This window comes from Typopeltis vanoorti, chromosome 20 (assembly GCF_054136105.1).
Source record: "Typopeltis vanoorti isolate ZY-2024b chromosome 20, IOZ_Tvanoo_1.0, whole genome shotgun sequence".
Taxonomy (NCBI): Eukaryota; Metazoa; Arthropoda; class Arachnida; order Uropygi; family Thelyphonidae; genus Typopeltis; species Typopeltis vanoorti.
This window is the reverse complement of record NC_143568.1, coordinates 83,403,707-83,422,112: the sequence shown is the minus strand read 5'-3', so window position 1 is coordinate 83,422,112 and position 18,406 is coordinate 83,403,707. Positions and strand designations below refer to the sequence as shown.

The 18,406-nt window shown below is 34.1% G+C and overlaps 1 protein-coding gene across 2 annotated transcripts in view; it reads right to left on the bottom strand.

The window, feature by feature from the left end:
- The window catches only part of LOC150095609 (nuclear pore membrane glycoprotein 210-like), a 254,158-nt gene that overhangs the window by 57,158 nt on the left and 178,594 nt on the right, over positions 1-18,406 (bottom strand). For both annotated transcript variants that reach the window (XM_090410173.1, XM_090410174.1), the window contains exons 16-18: positions 17,800-17,911; positions 9,489-9,551; positions 9,181-9,227 (exon numbers count right to left, since the gene is read on the bottom strand). In XM_090410173.1, the coding sequence (XP_090266299.1) occupies positions 9,181-9,227; positions 9,489-9,551; positions 17,800-17,911 (222 nt within the window). The remainder of the gene's footprint in view (positions 1-9,180; positions 9,228-9,488; positions 9,552-17,799; positions 17,912-18,406) is intronic.

Below are 18,406 nucleotides of genomic sequence, written 5' to 3'. Positions count from 1 at the left end.
TAATTTTTCCAAAGGGACCTTTACATCCATAAGTTTGGGAAGCACTGCTCTAGAGTGTATGGAAATTATAAAATTATTTACACAACCCATTTTGTCAGCCTAAACTGACAGTATCAAGAAAATATGTAAATTGCAAAATCAGCACATAGCAAAGAAATGGCTGCCTAGTAGAACGTTTTTCTAGCAGCAAACTCTAAAAATCACGATATCTAATCTGCCACAATTGGATAATAATTTCTTGATAACCTGGATAGTTGCAAAAAATTTAAATATGCTTAATTTTCTTGAATTGTAGGATTAAAAACCTTATTTGCCCTCACCAAAGATCAACTAAGTTAGAAAAAGTTCCTCATTTCCTCATCAGCAACTAGAATTGGAACTTAGAACGGTCATCTAGATGGTCTTTTGCAATGTTTAGACTTTTAAGAAAAACTGAAAAAAAAAAAAACTTATAGAAAATATTCCTTGCCAGAGGATGCTTAGCCATTGCTCTCTTTTTTTTTTTTTTGACATTGTGTGGCTTAAGATTTCATTGTCTCATTACGTAGCATTCATCTGCTGTATCTAACTCTCCCTGAATTCTGAAAATCATTTTGATCTCTAACTTCTTATCCTTAAAGCTTGATATCCTGCAAATCAACAACCATCATTTCTGACTCTCGTAGACAGGCTTATATGGTTATACATTACTAAATCACTTAAGGAATTAACAACGTAGATACGAATATAAATGAAATTACACTTTAATAAATATTTCTGATATTTCGGCAACATCACATTGCCATCTTCAAAAGGAACTTACAAAAAAGGCACATGCACGTAGGCACTACAACACTAACTGAGAACGAAGTGATGAAGCTATTGTTCTCCTAAAAGTCCGGATGGTGCTCCCTAGCAGGCTAAGTAGGTATTCTTGGCCGTTGGGCTGAGGGTCTGCTGATGTAAGCCTCCCAAATTTGGGACAGTCTCATACAACCAAATTTGTTGAGGTTTGGAGAGTTTCTTAGGGCTGAGGCTGATTCCATAAATAGTCTTTCGAATTTGTATTTGCTACGGTGTATTACTGTAGCTTTTTTACACCGTATTCTATGTATCCAGAATATCCAGAGCATGGTCTGGATATTCTGGAAATTCTGTCCGAATTTGTGGTCTGAAATTCCAAAGTAAACTGTCTTATTTTGGCCAAACAGGCAGGACAGCGAATATCAAAATTTCAGAACACAAGGACTACATCTGTTTTCACAAGTACAGCCATTCTGGTCTTGCAGACCATGCTCTGGATACACGTCACAGAATACGGTGGAAGAAAGCTACAGTAATACACCATAGCAAATACAAATTCGAAAGACTATTTATGGAATCAGCTTCAGTCCTAAGAAACTCTCCAAACCTCAACAAATTTGGTTGTATGAGACTGTCCCAAATTTGGGAGGCTTACATCAGCAGACCCTCAGCCCAACGGCCAAGAATACCTACTTAGCCTGCTAGGGAGCACCATCAGGACTTTTAGGAGAACAATAGCTTCATCACTTATAATAAAATTGCTTCTGCCTAGTATTTCCACTAGGGCCTGGCTCCCACTGAAGAGACCTCAATAAAGGTCGAAACTAGTCTGGGTAGTGGCCCTTCCTTTAATGCATAACATTAGACATATCCGCAAGGAGATGTGTTTTGCATTATAGGAGATACTGAGATAGGAGTGTTGGTAGCTTTCTCCACCTTTACAACGAGTTGCCCTGGTGTGTATCACCTTACCCTAGTCCTGAAGATACTTCAGGCGCAAACTTTGTTTGCTCACACTTGGATAAAGGATTAAACTAATTTTATTATACTCTAACCAAGTGAAAAAATAAACTTTCAACATCTTCAGCTTCATCACTTCATTCTCAGTTAGTGTTGTAGTGCCTACATGCATGTGCCTTTTTTGTAAGTTGCTTTTGAAGATGGCAATGTGATGTTGCCGAAATATCAGAAATATTTATTAAAGTGCAATTTCATTTATATTCATATCTACGTTGTCAATTCATCATTCTTGACAATCCTCTCCACTTACTAAAAAATCTAGATCTATTATTAATTAACCAGTTCTGCTTCCAGGTATGCAGTTGAGGTGACCACTCTTCTTTGCAATTCAGATCACTGTCTCATTCAAGTTTCATTTTTAGTGGAATGTTCTCTCCTCAGCAGCACTACATTACTCTTTTCTGTGGTTGAATTACTGTTTGTGTTCTCCAGTAGGTACAATTTACTATTGTTATAACAAACTTGCTCACTATAAAAATTATTAAAAAGTCACAACCAGAGTCTCAGAATACCACTACCCAAAGGCACACTGCTATTCTGAAAGAAATTCATTATAACAAACTACTTATGTGGTTCTTATGAGTTTGCTATATTCAGAGTTGTCTGTAATACTCTATTCAGTATATCTTTTTAAGTGTTTTTTTTGCAAAATTAACCCTGAAGAAGCAGTAAAAGAGTTTCAAAATTGGTAAATTATCATTAATTTATAGTTTATGTGGATATGTATAAACTAAAGAGCATTGACAAAAGAAAGCTGAAATACATTGGACACATAGAAAGTATGAAAGAAGGACTTCTCAAAATGGTAATGGATGGTAAAGTTCCTGAAAAAAAGTAATGAACGACACGGTGAGATAGATGGTGTGTCTAGAGTGACTGGTCTCAAAAGAACTGAAGTCTCAAGACAAGCCTACAATAGAACCACCTGGCCAGAATTTGTGTGGAACATCAGTGAGGTGAGATTGATCTTATGGCATCTGCTGATGTCTAGTGAAATTATGAAAATATGCAGAAAACTTCTGAAGCCTAGAAAATAACCACGGAAGCTTACAAATATTACTGATAATGGTGCATGACTTTACAGTAGCACAAGTAGTACAATATATATAAATTATATTTATATATATTGTATATACACCAGGATTTAATAACCAAAGACATTTTAATCAACACAATCAGTTTTGATGACAAAGCAATATTCATCTCAATAAAGCAAATAATAAATACAGAACTTTCATACTTTGGGTAGGTGATGCACAATATACAGCCTCTCCCTGTCAAGTCAATCCTGCCTTCCTGTAACATGGTCTGTTTCTACAAAAGGAACGCTGGTGAATCCAGAGAGAATTCCTGTTGCAAAGCATTACCTTCCTAGTTAGGAAATGCAATTAGACCCACTAGATGGTAGATGACCATCATTCAGTGAAATACCACCAAGTGGCTTATAGGAGGCCTGAGGTGGCAAATACAATGTTTGGTCATTAAAGATACCAAGTTATTTTAAATATAAACCTGTCTTTTTACTCCATTTCCCAAATAAGCAAACAGACAAGTCAGTCAAGTTTGCGCCTGCAAGTGTTGCAAGTCTAGCTGACCCTGCACGTAGTGCAAGTCCAAGGCAACTCGTGGTCTTGCACTACGTGCAGGGTCAGCTAGACTTGTAATACTTGCAGGTGCAAACTTGACTGACTTGTTTGTTTGCTTACTTGGGAAATGGAGTAAAAAAAACAGGTTTATATTTAAAATAACTTGGTATCTTTAACATATATAATACCCAAGGTAAAAAACTTTCTACAATGTTTGGTCTCTAGAGCAGAGTTCTGGTTTCAAACCCCCCACCCCCCATTTTCATATAGTATGAGTGATATCCTTCAATGTATGCCAACCATACTTAGAAACCCCAAATCTCCTCCATTTGGAGGGTACATCAGTTAAAATGGTGGTGCTGCAGGCCAGCTGTCAGTTATTACAGAGACTTGAATCTGTCAGTAGTGATCAGGAGGCTTTCCAAATCAACTGGTGCATAATCACACTGCAACACAGGTTGTCGCTGGAGAGGCAGTCCAAGAATTGGTATGTGAGCTGCACTGTTAAGGCCATGTTATAGCAAGGAAACTGGTCACTCTCTGTATGGGTGTCACATCCAAGACCATCTTCTCTCACTGCATGTTCCCACTATTCTTCTATCTAACTATAAATGAACCTATAATGAAACAGTAAAAAAAGACATACCAAGCACATTATACAAATCATACTAAAATCACCACGAAAAAATCAACTTTACTAACATCTGAGGCATCCAAGACCAGACCTCTTACTCTTGTCAGAAACCAAAATTGCATCCATATTCACTACTATCCACCTTCAATGTCCAAATTACACACTTTGCAATTACTTTCACCACAAGAGTGGTACCTGTGCCTTTGTGAGATCTGACAATGCTTGCTAGAACAGCTAATTTAGAATCTCCTGCTTTTGACCTTGTTAGGCTCAAGTTTCCTTGCCTCATTTAGCAATATTCATCTGCTGCATTTAACTGTCTCCAAAACCCTGAAAACTACTCTGATCCCTTCACCTTCATCTCCATGAAGCTCAACCACCTGAAATCAGCTATCCAAATACTGAGGTCATCATCTTCATAGGTAACCTTAACACTCACAATTCCAACTGGCTCTTTTTTTTTCAATATCATCAATCAAGCTGGATGAAAAGCAGAACCTCTGTTATAAGCAATTACCTAATGCAAATCATACAACTACCCTGAGATGCTGACAACCCAAACTCTTCCACCTTCTTCACTCTCCCACCCCAATGCTCTCTATCTCTTTTTGACCAGTTATCCTTCCAGATATGCCATAGAAGTACACCTCTTCTCAGATCACAACCTGGTGCAAGTCTTCTCCCTCACATCCTTAGGCACCAAGCAGGATGACCACCAGAATTTTTAGTCATCCTTTCCATGGTATGACTACTGCTTCTGCTCCTTCAACCCAAACAACTGCTACAAGTGAGTTGCAAATTATCCTCACTGGCATGAAGGCCTTCATTTCCTATTCTATGCAAAATTCTCATCCACTTTCCAAACCATGGTTCAATAGAAAATGTACTACAGTTGTTGAAGAAAAAACTCTTAACTTACCACAGGCTTACAATACATCTTCATACTTACACATGCAATAAATGCTAAATTGAAGCCGCACTTTCTGATCCCTTGCAAAGGTCGCTCGATACAACTTCTGCTCACCTGCACTTTCACCTCTCTCATCCAGATGGTGCCACTGTTACAGCATCCAAAAACAAAGCTAACCTTACTCAAAGTATCATTCTTTTCCTCCAATTCCTACATAAATGAAGAAGGCAAATCTCCTAAAAAATCTCCTGGTCTCAATGGCACCTCTCCAGTTGTATTCAAACATACTTCACAGCTAACACCTGTCCTTCATCATTTCTTCAATCTTGTATACTCATCTGGTACTTATCTCAACACATGGAAGCATATAACCTATTCAAAAAAAAAAAAAAAAAAATACAAGTCTGTTGCCCAAATACCGACCACTCACAATGACCTCAATCCTTTCCAAAATAATAGCAAAAGTTATCAACAGTCAACTTCTCCACTACCTAGAGACCCACCAGTTAATCAGTGACCACCAGCATTAGATTCTACCAATCTAGATCCACTGCTGATCTCTTAGCCTACCTTGTTACTACTTGACACACAGCATGGAAAATTTCACAGAAATATTTCTGTGAAACTTTCACATCACATCACACCATCACTCTACACATCATCTCAAGGACTTTTGATCATGTTTGACCAGCTTTCTCTCTGGTCATTCACTGCATGCCATGATGGGCATCCTCTCTTCAAGCTTTATCACCAATGCAGGAATGCTTCGGAGCTCCATTCTATCTCTTATCTTCTTTCTCCTATACCTAAACAACCTACTCTCAATCACCATCAATCCCATCCATAGCTTTGCCGATGACAGCACACTCCATTCATCTTACCTTTTTAACAAACCATGTAGTTGTTGGACATCCAAAGCATCAAGATCATCTGCAACTAAGTGACTTAACCACTGATCTCTATACCAACCTTCAGCAAGGCCTACCTTCAATGCCACCAAAACACAGTCTTGCCTTTTCTCTTGCAAAAGAGATCTCAGCTCACCTACTGTTATCCTTAGTAATGCACAAATAACCAGACTCCTTGTGGACTCAGATTTATCTCCATCTTCCCCTGGCATAAACACATCACATCAATAGAATCCAAAAAACTAGGCATTCTCTTTCATTCAAGATGCTAAGTTACACCTGCTCAACTACCAACTCAATACAAATACAAATCTGTTCACACATTTGTGATGATGCATCCCCAGAAATTCTCAATGCTGTCCAGAAGAGAGCAGTTTGGCTCACAAATGACCTTTCCTCACAGACCCACTTCAATCTCTATCTCACAAATGTCATGTTTCAGCTCTATGTCTCTTCAACAGGTACTTCTACAGTCAGTGCTCCAGTGAACTGGTAAATATCATTCCTTTGCTTTCTGTTAGACTTATTAAAACAACAGCAGCTGCTGCCCAGCATTCCTTTTCAGTACAACTACATCGAACCTGGTTCTCCTACCTCCTCATTTATTCCATCTGCCTCTGACCTGGAACAGCCTTCCTCATAATATGTTTCTTAACAACTATGACCTCCAGCTCTTCAAGAAACATGCCAGTAGATTTCCTCTACCTGCACTCCATTCAACATTGATGTGCTATATGCTCTTATACCTCTCGTTGTGGGTTAAATTTAGAGGCTAATAAACAAACTTCTGCCAATATTAATTTGAAAGTGTATCCATTTTATCAATTAACATCACTAATACCAGACTAATCACTAACAGCAAAATGCTACCTTGAACATGATACTGTACTGAGCATTTGGCAACATGAATACAAAATAATTGTAACACTATTGGAAATTTTGTCATTTGCCAAAGCAACTACATATAAGGACTCAGCCAATCTTCTGGTTTTCTACACTGATGGCCTCAGTAGATATTCGATGTCCTTCTACTATACTAAACTCACAACATTTAATGACCCTTTGATTTTTTCCAGAAAGAACATGATTAGAAGAATCTTGTCACCCAATCTGGATACCAGAAAAGTTCTTCATTTTGTGCTCCAGACTTGGTTAATATAAGGCATTTGACTGGATTTGGGACAAAAGTCTATAAGTAATCTATTTTATAGACTGTCTTTGGTAACTGGGCTGCCTGTGTGTGTGGCAGATGGATATTTATCAAACTCTGCAACTAATGATGAGGCATATCAATGAGCTCAATTCTTTTGCCTACTTTCTTCTGTATATTCCATGTACCTTCTCCAAATGACCGTAAATCCAATCTGTAAATTTGCTAATGACAATACATTGCACTTTTTTTTCCCTATTCAACAATGCTTGTACAAAACATATCAGCAAAATTTCTGGAGCAATATTAAAATAACAATCCTAAATTCTCTACATAAGATGAAACTGCTTCTCTTCTTGGGCCAACTTTAACCTTCAGTCTTTTTTAGCATAAATATCTTACAAGAATTGCTTCTTTAGCATCCAAGTTTGGGATAGGTACTTCTCCACTCTGAACGACCATGAACATTAAACAAATCACAAATCCAGTCAACTATTCTCATATTTGGAAAGGTAACTGTACTCCCTAAAATATACTTGATTCAGTAGAAAATAGAACAACTGTTCTATTCTTCTGGCTGGTTTGCCAGTTTTGCAGAATGAAAAAACCTGCCACTTCCCATATGAGACCCACAAACTCATCTTTCAACTGAAAAGTCAAAAAGATTCTTGCATCCCAGATGGGATTCAAACCCAAGTTTCCAAACCAGGGCTAAATCTATATAGAAAGCTTATGGGATTCTCATAAGCAACATTAGTATAGCAAATTTATTCTTCCTCCTGAACTTTCTGATCATCCATGATACCCATGTACCAGAGATGGAGCAACCTCATGTGATGAATCATCACTCAAAAAATTAATAATAATAAAATATGCCTTAATAATTATGTGTAATATTTTTTGCTTCTTTTTGACAGAGTACTGTCAAAAACATGCATAAATATAATGCAATAGATAATCACGACTACTACAATATGATTGCGGATGAATTCTGTCTTGCACAGTACTACATGCATATTCATGTGATAAGAGCATTTTGTATTTAACTCGAGGTGAAATTAAAATTTCAACTTGAGAAATATTTAATATTAATTTTACTATCTTTTCAACAGGTTCATTGTATGAATATATTATATATTATTATTATCTATGTAATAATAATAATAATATCATTATTATTACATAGATAATAAATTAGTTTGCAAACGAATGTAGTAAATCTACAGTAAGAAAGATGCAGCCATACGCATATATATATATATTTTTTTTTAAGTGCATGTGCGTGTGTGTGTGTATAAAACACATTACAATGAAAATGAATTATGATCACCTGCTGAATATCATAGCATACTGCTTCAGTGCAAGTAATGGTTCATACCACTTGCATTCACTCTGATAAATGTCTAATGACATTGATCTCTATATTACGATGTCTTCAAAGCATTCCACAATCCCTGAAGAGAGAGAGAGAGAAGCATGTATCTATATGCCTTACATCACATATCAGTAGACACATGTATTCAACTGGGTTGAAATCTGGTGAATTCAGTTACGCATTCAAGATGGGTGATGTTTTGTTCCTCAAACCAATCCCTTATAGCCTATGCCTGATGATATGGCAGGTTTTCACTGTGGAAGACTATCTCTGTCTGAGAATGGATGGATGGCTATGACACCTATGCTCTCCAACAGATTTGTCTTAATTTTAAAGAATTTCATGTTTTGCAGGCGAAGGCTGGGACTTTCAAGCTGCAAGAATAATTTGTTACGGTGATGGTTTGATATAATGAATTTCTTTTAGAACAACATTGCATTTATAGATGGATATTTTTAGCAGTTTCTTATAGAGTATGAGTTTGTTATAGCAGTATTTGCTATAATGAGAGACAACCATATGCATGTTGTTAATTAAATTTTGTATTTTAGTCTAACAGTTTCCATACACCTATGCTGATCTTGCTTGATTTAGCTAGTTGAAATACTGGTGAAATATCAGTTATATTCATTTAATGTTAATTAATATAAACTTAATTTTTAATTTAGTAATATTCATTAACCTACTACTTTTATGTTAACTTGTATTGTACTTTGTAGAAGATATTTTCATTATCACTTTAGTATTCTGCATATTTAATATTTGCTTTTTTAATATAATTAATCCATACAAGTAAATAATGAAAAATACTAACTGTTTCTCCTAAATCTTTACATGTTATCCTGTATATATGAAGATCCTCTGAAATAAACAAAACGAAACAGCATCAAATGGGAGATGTGTAACTAAGTTAATGAAGTAATTCTAATAACATATGAAGGCATTATTAACAAATTACTTACTGTTATAACTGTATTTTTTAAGGAAACATAGACTAATATTAAATGAAATAAATTTAATTAAAACTTACAGTATTTCAGTGAAGTCAAATTATCTTCATAGGGAACAAAATATAATAAGATATGTACATGTAGGCACTACACTACACTACACTATACTTACTGTTATATCGATATTTGTCTTTGACTGCTACGATATCAACCAAATTCTGTTTCTCAGCTGTCACTAAAAAAGAAAAATATATTTAAAAATAAATTGTTGGCAAAGTTAAAAAAGGTACAAGCAATAAAAATAATTGTAAACTGTGTATATTATGTAGTTTAGTTTTAAAAAGGTTTTTTTTTTATTCCATAAAAAAACATGAGAGACATAGCTTCCTATTATTGCAAACAAATATTTTTGTATTCGGCTTTCATTATGATTAAAACATACTTCATACATGATCTTGAATTTATTTTTAATTTTGTAAGCATCACCAGAATTTCATGGCACACACCATCAGTGGATGCAAGATAACATAGCAGTCCAAACATAATTAACATTTCAAAATCCTAGTTGTCAACTAACAGTTTTCTTCCAAACCAGCTTATTATTTCAGGTCTTCAATATGGTCAGTTTAGAATTCAATCTCCTGTAGAACTCTTGGATCAATCCATTGATATCTTGGTCTTCCTCTAGATCACTTTCTGCCATTTTGACTTCAATTACCTATTTCACTAATTTTTTTTCCCTTTTCCATTCTGTTTAAATGACCTTACTATCTTAGATTAGCTCTGCTTCTTGAGCACTAATTTCCTCTCTGATATCCTCTGTTTTAATATTGTTCTACCATCTGTTCACACCCAAGGTTTTCTTCAGATTTCTCATATCATGGTGTCTGGTCTTGATTAACTATTTTTATTTTTTTGACTCTACTATCAAATCCATAAGTCAAAATTGGTTTTGGAGTAGCATATATTTGCCATTTGAAAATACTGTTTTCAATTTTCAGAAGTTTATTTTTTGCTGATTTTCAAATTTATCACTTGCTTAATGCTATTCATCTAGATTATTAATAGCAGTGGATATATACAACTGTAAACCTGACCTCAAATCATCTTCCGATATGCTCTTCAATTCTATCATGTACAACTTATATATAAGCTACACATTACTCTAAGCAAGGTTCCATTCATTTATGGCATATACTTTTTGCATTCTGAACAATTCTTTCCTTTGCTTCTTTTATTATGTTTCAAACTTTTTGAAGATTTACATGAGATCTCTGATATATTCTCATGGTTTCTCAACTATTTGTGAAAGTAAAAATCTGTTCTTGACTCTACTGTTTTGCCTAAACTAAGCTTGTTCTTCAACACTTATCTGTTATAGCAATTTGTTTTTACGAGATTTTTTATTTAAAAACTGAACGTTTTGAAATAACTATTACTGTTGTAATAAATAAATAATAAAGAGATATAACCAAGTTTTGATGCATAATTATCTAGTAGCTTAAGTGTTAACTAGTATGCACATTTTTTTTTTCACATAAAATGAAATAAATGTACAATGATACATTAAAAGAAATGTTAACAACATAGACTATGGAAAATTCAAATCTTATGTTGTGAATATCATGTTTACTATCAGCATTCTTGCATTTAGGCATCTGTTAGAATAACTGAGATCTGAAGTATTATCTAATAAGCAACTTCCATGTTTCATGAAAATCAAGTCCAGATTGCTTATACATTTTTGAAAATTATGGAGACAACTACCGTGTTTTAGTAAAACTTTAGTTTAATATAACTAAACTCTACATTCAACGTTTCGACCTTTATATCAAGGTCATCTTCTGGAGCATATTCACTATATACAGAGAACAAGCTACACTACAATTTATCTGGTTTGTTAAAGTTACTGACCAACCGTTACAATAATTGCTGGCCTGACCTCTAGTGAAAAAAAAATAAATTAAATAAAATAAAATAGAACATACATCAACGCTTAGAGTCCTATTCTTAATATTATCTGTTGGTTGTAAAATTACATTGGGCACAACAACAAGTCTGCATATATTTTCAATATATTTATACATGTACATTCCAACCAGTTGGTGTGGAATGGTTTCTAATACTAGCTAGAAGTTGGCTAGAGTCCTGACTTATGCTGGATCTTATGTATTAGGTAGGCTGAATGTGTGCCATCCAGATTGGAATGTTCATGTCGGCATTGTTGTTGATATTTGGGTGGTTTATCAGAATTTCGCAGGCTTCCTTAAATTTCCTTTCGTACTAGGTTTTTGTATGGTGTAAGGAGCGGGTGCTTTTCCAGTCAAGGTGTTGAGCGCGTGATCTGAGAGGCCTGCTTCACCAAAATGGTTATATTAAATGTGTCTTATGTGTTCTTTCTTACGTATAGGGATTGTTTCGCCAATGTACAGTAAGTTACAAGTGCAGTGGATGCAATAGACTCCAGGATGTGCCAAGGGGAGGAGAGGATCCTTAGAGGAGTTGAATATCGTTTTAAGTTTAGTTGGTGGCATTGAGGTTATAATGGTTTAGGATTCTGTTGATTTTTTCTGATAACCCTTTAATGTATGGGATGGCTATGGTTTTACTGTAATCTAGATTCTTTTTTGTTGATGTTTTATGGAATATTTTATTAGTATTTTTGTTATAGCCATTATTTATGAATGTGTCGCTGATGATTTTTAGTTCTTGCTGGTTAGAGCAACAACAATGGTGGCATGAACATTCCAAGAATCTGGATGGCACACGTTCAGCCTACCTAATACATAAGATCCAGCACAAGTCAGGACTCTAGCCAACTTCTAGCTAGTATTAGAAACCATTCCACACCAACTGGTTGGAATGTACATGTATAATCATATTATAAATGTGTGTGTGTGTGTATACACACACACATAGATTTGTTATTGTGCCCAATGTAATTCTACAACCAACAGATAATATTAAGAATAGGACTCTAGCGTTGATTTATATTCTATATTATTTTATTTATTTATTTTTTTTCACTAGAGGTCAGGCCAACAGTTGTTGTAACGGTTGGTCAGTAACTTTAAGAAACCAGATAGATTGTAGTGTATCTTGTTCTCTGTATATAGTGCATAATGCTCCAGAAGATGACCTTGATATAAAGGTTGAAACGTCGAATGTAGAGTTTAGTTATATTAAACTAAAGTTTTACTAAAACACGGTAGTTGTCTCCATAATTTTCAAAAATGTATTCAGATCACCGTGCAAGCCTAAAAGGAAGGATTCAGATTGCTTATGAGATAAGCAATCTGGATTTTTGCTATGGTGGACAATTTGCTATAGTGAACTTTCCTTAGCTGTGCCTGTGGGACCTGTCGGAACTGTTTAGTAGTTTGTTATAATGAGTGATTTTATTGCAGCAGCGTTCGTTATAGTAAAAGTAGATTGTATAATGCTTTCTTCAGGAATAAAAAATTTTATATATGACTGGATATTTCCAGAAGGGATCACTATTTTTAGGAGTCTCTTGAGAAGATTACACAGTTCTTGGACTGGTTTATAAAAACTCTTATATGTAAAATTTTACATAATGAAGTGATATAAATAAAAATGACACCACTGCACAAAAAAGATGAATGTTCCCATATCTTATATCTGTGGTTTCTACATGCATAACAGCTTGTAAACATTTTTCATAGGATAATTTTCTAACATGAAGTCATCATAAAATGTATACCACTTCCTTCTTTCTTCTGGTCATCTCTTAAGATGCAAAATTATCCATTTTTTGGAATAGTAATGATGCCAAATTTTTGCACTGGGGAGGGTAGAAATTTGGCATGAAAACAATGGTCTATGTGGATGGATTTATGATAGACAAGCCATTATTTTCAAGGACTGGACTGCATCAATCTTTGATGTAAACAAGTAGGGTTCTTTCTTCCTAGAAACCTAGATTTTTAACATTGCAACTCAGAAAAAATTAAGTGCAGAATGTTCTTCATATGGTATGATTTTTATATTTATTATATTATATAAGATCCCTTAATATGCTGTATTACTGGCATGCTCACTTTTACATAGGTAAAGAAGTGATAGTCCAGTGGTATTTTATTGATTGTAACATCTAAAAAAATTTAAAAAAAAAAGAAATTATTTCTTTCCAATTACTCTAATGTCATTTTTTTGTGTGTGTGGTATGGAAATGGTAAAAAGTCATTTCCTTTAGGTCATTATGTTTTCAGACAATAAATATTACATCCATATTGTTAGTTATAAATCTCACCTATTTTTCAAAATGTAGCAGAACTACTACTACTGAGCCTTCGTAGCCCAGCCAGTATAGACGAAGCCCTTTGGTCAGAAAGACCTGGATTCGATTCCCGTCTATGACCTGAGGAACCTTTATCTGGTCACTTTCGACTAAAGGTGAGTTAGCCGGTCTTATATGGAGGTAGAGGGGGGTTTTCACCAAGAAACTCAGGTGTTTCGTCCCTCAGAACAGGCAAACTGGTCCCGTGAACACACACGGATTACAGTCACGAATACTTACAACAATATGTGGAAGAGATATGATCCTCACCACATGTCGTTACACCCGTAGTTAACCATGAGTCACGGAAGACCCTTTTTTCAGTATGAGTTAGTTAATATTTGATGCAAGCAAGTAGAGTTTTTTTTCCCCTTCAGAAACTTAGATTTTTAGCCCTATAGCTCAGGAAAAAACTGACTGCAGAATTCACACAACTTACAAAAAATAATATTTTCATCAACAAATTGTCAGTAGAAATGAACCCAACAATTAGTAAGGATGGAGACTAGCTACCCACTGATTTCAAAAAACTTATGGATAACATATCACTTCTGCCTACTCCTTATGGGAATCAAAAGGCATTAGAGGATTTATTTTTATTTATTATACTTAAGCATAATGTAATTTCATTTATTACATAAGCCAAAATGGTTCAACATTTTATAAACCACACTATAACTATGAACATACACCAGATTATTTACAAAAGTACCAACATTTGACAAAACTCTTTAAGGCATAGGTTTATTTCACAAAATTAATTTTTTAAAGTTGACACTTCTATCGACAGAAAGATGGTTTGGTGTAAAATCAGGTGTGAGACAAGAGTGCACTCTATCCCCACTTTTATTCTTGAAAATAATATCTTGAAAAAAATAATGTATATGGGATCACATTATTTTTCAGAGATATAAACTTAGCTCTTTCTTCAACATATTATGAGATACAACTAAACAAATCCAGTATAAATCTCTAGGATTCTTCAACTAAATTGAGGAACTAAAAAGAGGCAGGAATGAGGAAATCTTTAACTGCATTCTCCAGGGAGAATTTTTATAACGAGTAAAATATTTCAGCTATTTAAGCACAAATTTTTAGCATAGATGGCAAATTAAATGTGGAAATAGACACAAGTGAATAAATTAAAAAAAACAAAAAAACATTAAACTAGCCATATACAAGACATGGTATAAACCTATTTTAACTTATAGATCTGAGAGTTCTGAGAAAAATTAAGGGAGTGAACAGATGGCATCAATAGTAGAATCTTAAAAATAAAGCCATTACAAAAGAAATTAACATTGCTAGTATTCAAATATTAACAATGTTAATATTAAATTAAATTATTAATATTAAATTTTGCTGCTTTTAAATACTAACATTGTTAGTATTTAAAAGCAGCAAAAAGACCCAGAGGAAAACCAGGATCTAGATGGATTGATACAGTAAGAAGTGCCTTAAAAGACCAATCTGATGATACTAGTCTCACAAGCGACAGACTAATTTAGAAGAAAATTGTGACTGAAGATTAGCAATGATGTAAATTTAATCATACAGTAGTTTCATATCCTGTACACTCATTGAGGGTACGTATTAGGAAATTATAGCTTTCCATTAACTGTGAAATTAACAATTTTACATCATAAAAGCCTGATGACTTTTTTCTTTTTTGTGCACATGCAAAATGATACGGTATGATAATTCCTTTTTGGTTTGATAAAACAATGAAATTTGGGTTAAGGATCTCTATTAAAATTTGTAATGATGATGATAATTTTGGTTTTGATTGGTCCATGTTTCAATTAAGAAAAACAAAATTATGTTTTTACAGTATAAATGCTAAAAATGTCTCAAGGATCATTTGTAATACTGAATGGTGTCGCTATACAAGAATGTTATTACAAAATCCTATCTTCATGATGTTTATCTACTATCGTTTCCTTACTTCTTTTGTTGATTTTCATACCAAATTTGTTGCAGCATTATTTAATTTGAATAAGGACTCTTTAAGATATAACACATTTATTCGAGAGGATAACATCATCTCACATAATAAGGAAAAGAGAGTTGAAATGACTTCTATGTTCATAACTGGCTTAATATCCTTTTCTTAAATTTGTTTTGCAGATATATATATATATATATATATATATATATAGATATAGATTTTAATGATAGTGGAGGTTATGTATTACTATGCCTTATGCCTAATTTAATATGAAATCATCATATCAACATTTAAAAATTAAGCTATGTATAATTCTGCATTAAAGTTATGTTTACATCATATACAGGGTGTTCGGGATAAATTTGACATATTTATAATTAATTATATTTTTCCGTAAGTTACATGTATTAACACACACTTCTCTTCATTTAAAAGTTTGGACCCTTCTTCATTCATATACAAGATGTCAGAAAGGATGGATAGCTGGAACCCACCTGAATCATGGAAGAGAATAACTTGTATCATGATGATTCGTGCCCGCCATCAAAATAAGGATATTACGACTGCTGCCCAATGCTCCCTGAATACAGTAAAAACAATCAGGCATGAACTAGAGACTTGCAATGGTGACTACGAGGATGTAGCAAGAAGAAAGATCCCTAGCAGACGATCTGATTGCGTTCGTACAGCAGAATTCCTCGCAAATCTGCAGGAACAGGTATTGAAGAACCCTGGCATTGGAATTCGGGCTTTGTTCGTGGAGTCAAGCCCTGGATAACAAGGGTAGCCAATGGTAGGCCGTATGTATGGCAGCAGGATTCGGCCCCTTGCCACACCTCTGGGAAAAGTCAAAAATGGTTGTCTGAAAATTTCTACGACTTCACCAGTCCAAATGTTTGGCCTCCAAACTCCCCAGACCTTAACCCCATGGATTATTTTGTATGGGGCGCAGTTGAAAAAGACACCAATCGCACTTCCAGTAATACAAAAGCCCAGTTAATGGATAAAATTAAAACAGTTTTTGCGGCCCTTCCCAGGGAGACTGTAGCATCAGCTTGTTCGAGGTTCCGAAGCAGAATTGAAGCTGTGATCGATGCTAATGGTGGTTATTTTGAGTAAATCTTGTTGATAGTATTGTAATTAACTCTGCCTGTAATGTTTTTTTGTCAATTCATTAAATTTAATAGATACAAAGAAGATTTTCTTTTTCCTTACGAAACTGTCAAATTTATCCCGAACACCCTGTAATTTAAAATTTTTTAATAAAGCCTAAGCATAAATTGTTGTTATATTCCCATGATTTTTCAAGTGTTTTGTAAAGTAAAAATCTAGTCTTGGTCTCACATAAATTATTAGCAAAAATATTTTATTCTTGAGTATCAGGAAATTTTTTCCTCTTAGCTACATGATGTGATCTTGATATTAATTCTTCTTCTTATTATTATTATTCTCAAACTGGCTTCGTAATCAGTATTCCACAATCTTGATATCATTTTTTTAACACGCTCTTTTGCAATCTCTCCACTGCATCAAAATCACAACAGAAACCAGGAGACCAAACCTGTGTGCACAATATATATATATATATATATATATATAGAGAGAGAGAGAGAGAGAGAGAAATATAGATAGATAGGGAAAGATAGTTTGTGGGATCTGTTGGTACCACAATCACAGGAATTTTTGCTGGATAACCATAGGACCAACAAATGCGTCAGCTTTTAAGAAAAATATAAGAGCATTACTGAATATGACAAAATCCAATTACCAATGTGTGATATGGTGGAATCAAGTTACACATGAACAAAATTAAATTTACCTGGAAATTTTAAAAGAAAAACTTCATTAAGATATTCAAGTGGCACTTGTGACATGGGAGTGAGGTAAAAAAGTGCAAAACAGTAACTTCAGTCAAGAATGATTCCTCATTAAACTAATCAGTAAAGTTAAATTAGATATTTTAATAAACATTTGAATTTTAAGACTCAATAATGAAAGCATTGACCATACTGTTGTCTGTTCAATTGTTCTTCAGGTTGACTGCCCTTCAAACCTTCCCCCCGCCGAAAGTGGCTTAGGTAACTAAGAAACTGGCGAGGTGTAGTCATATATTAGAGAAAATATTCATGCTTTTTCCATATCAAGGAACACAAAGCTATGATGAACAGGGGATTAATTCCTGTGTCTTTTTAAGAAAGAGAGAGAGAATTTCTTTGAATACCTCAAATACTTTACCTGTAATGAAATGTCCACCAGGATACATAGGCCATGCTCTTGGACCTCCTTCAAATGCAACTTCTTTTGATGATCCTAGTGACAGAACAGCAACTCTTACAGGATGCACAGGCTAAAAACATGAAAAATATGATTTTATTTATCTGTGGATGTAGTTTTTTCAATAATTCTTTATGAAAAAACAAGAGGAAAATCAAATACAGTTTTGTAAATTAAGAAAACTAATAATTAAATAAATAATATATAATAAAAATAAATATAAATAAATAATAAAACAGAATGAGCAAAAAAATATGCAATAAACTTTAGGCAAAAATTTTGTACTGTAACTTGGCATGAATAGAAAAATTTACTGTTTAATATCTTCATCCTTTCTCTAAAAATTTTAGGTTTTTTTTAATAACTAAATTTTAATGAAAACAGGACAAAAAATAATAATATATTGCAATCACATAAAACTAAAAATAGGCTTTTCCTTCATTCTATTTCCTGCCATTTTTGTTCATTGACCTTATCTATACTTTTTTATTTTATTTTCTAATTTTAATATACAATGCAAATAAATTTTATTTGCATTTTATTCCGCCCTTAGGAGTACTCCCAAAAA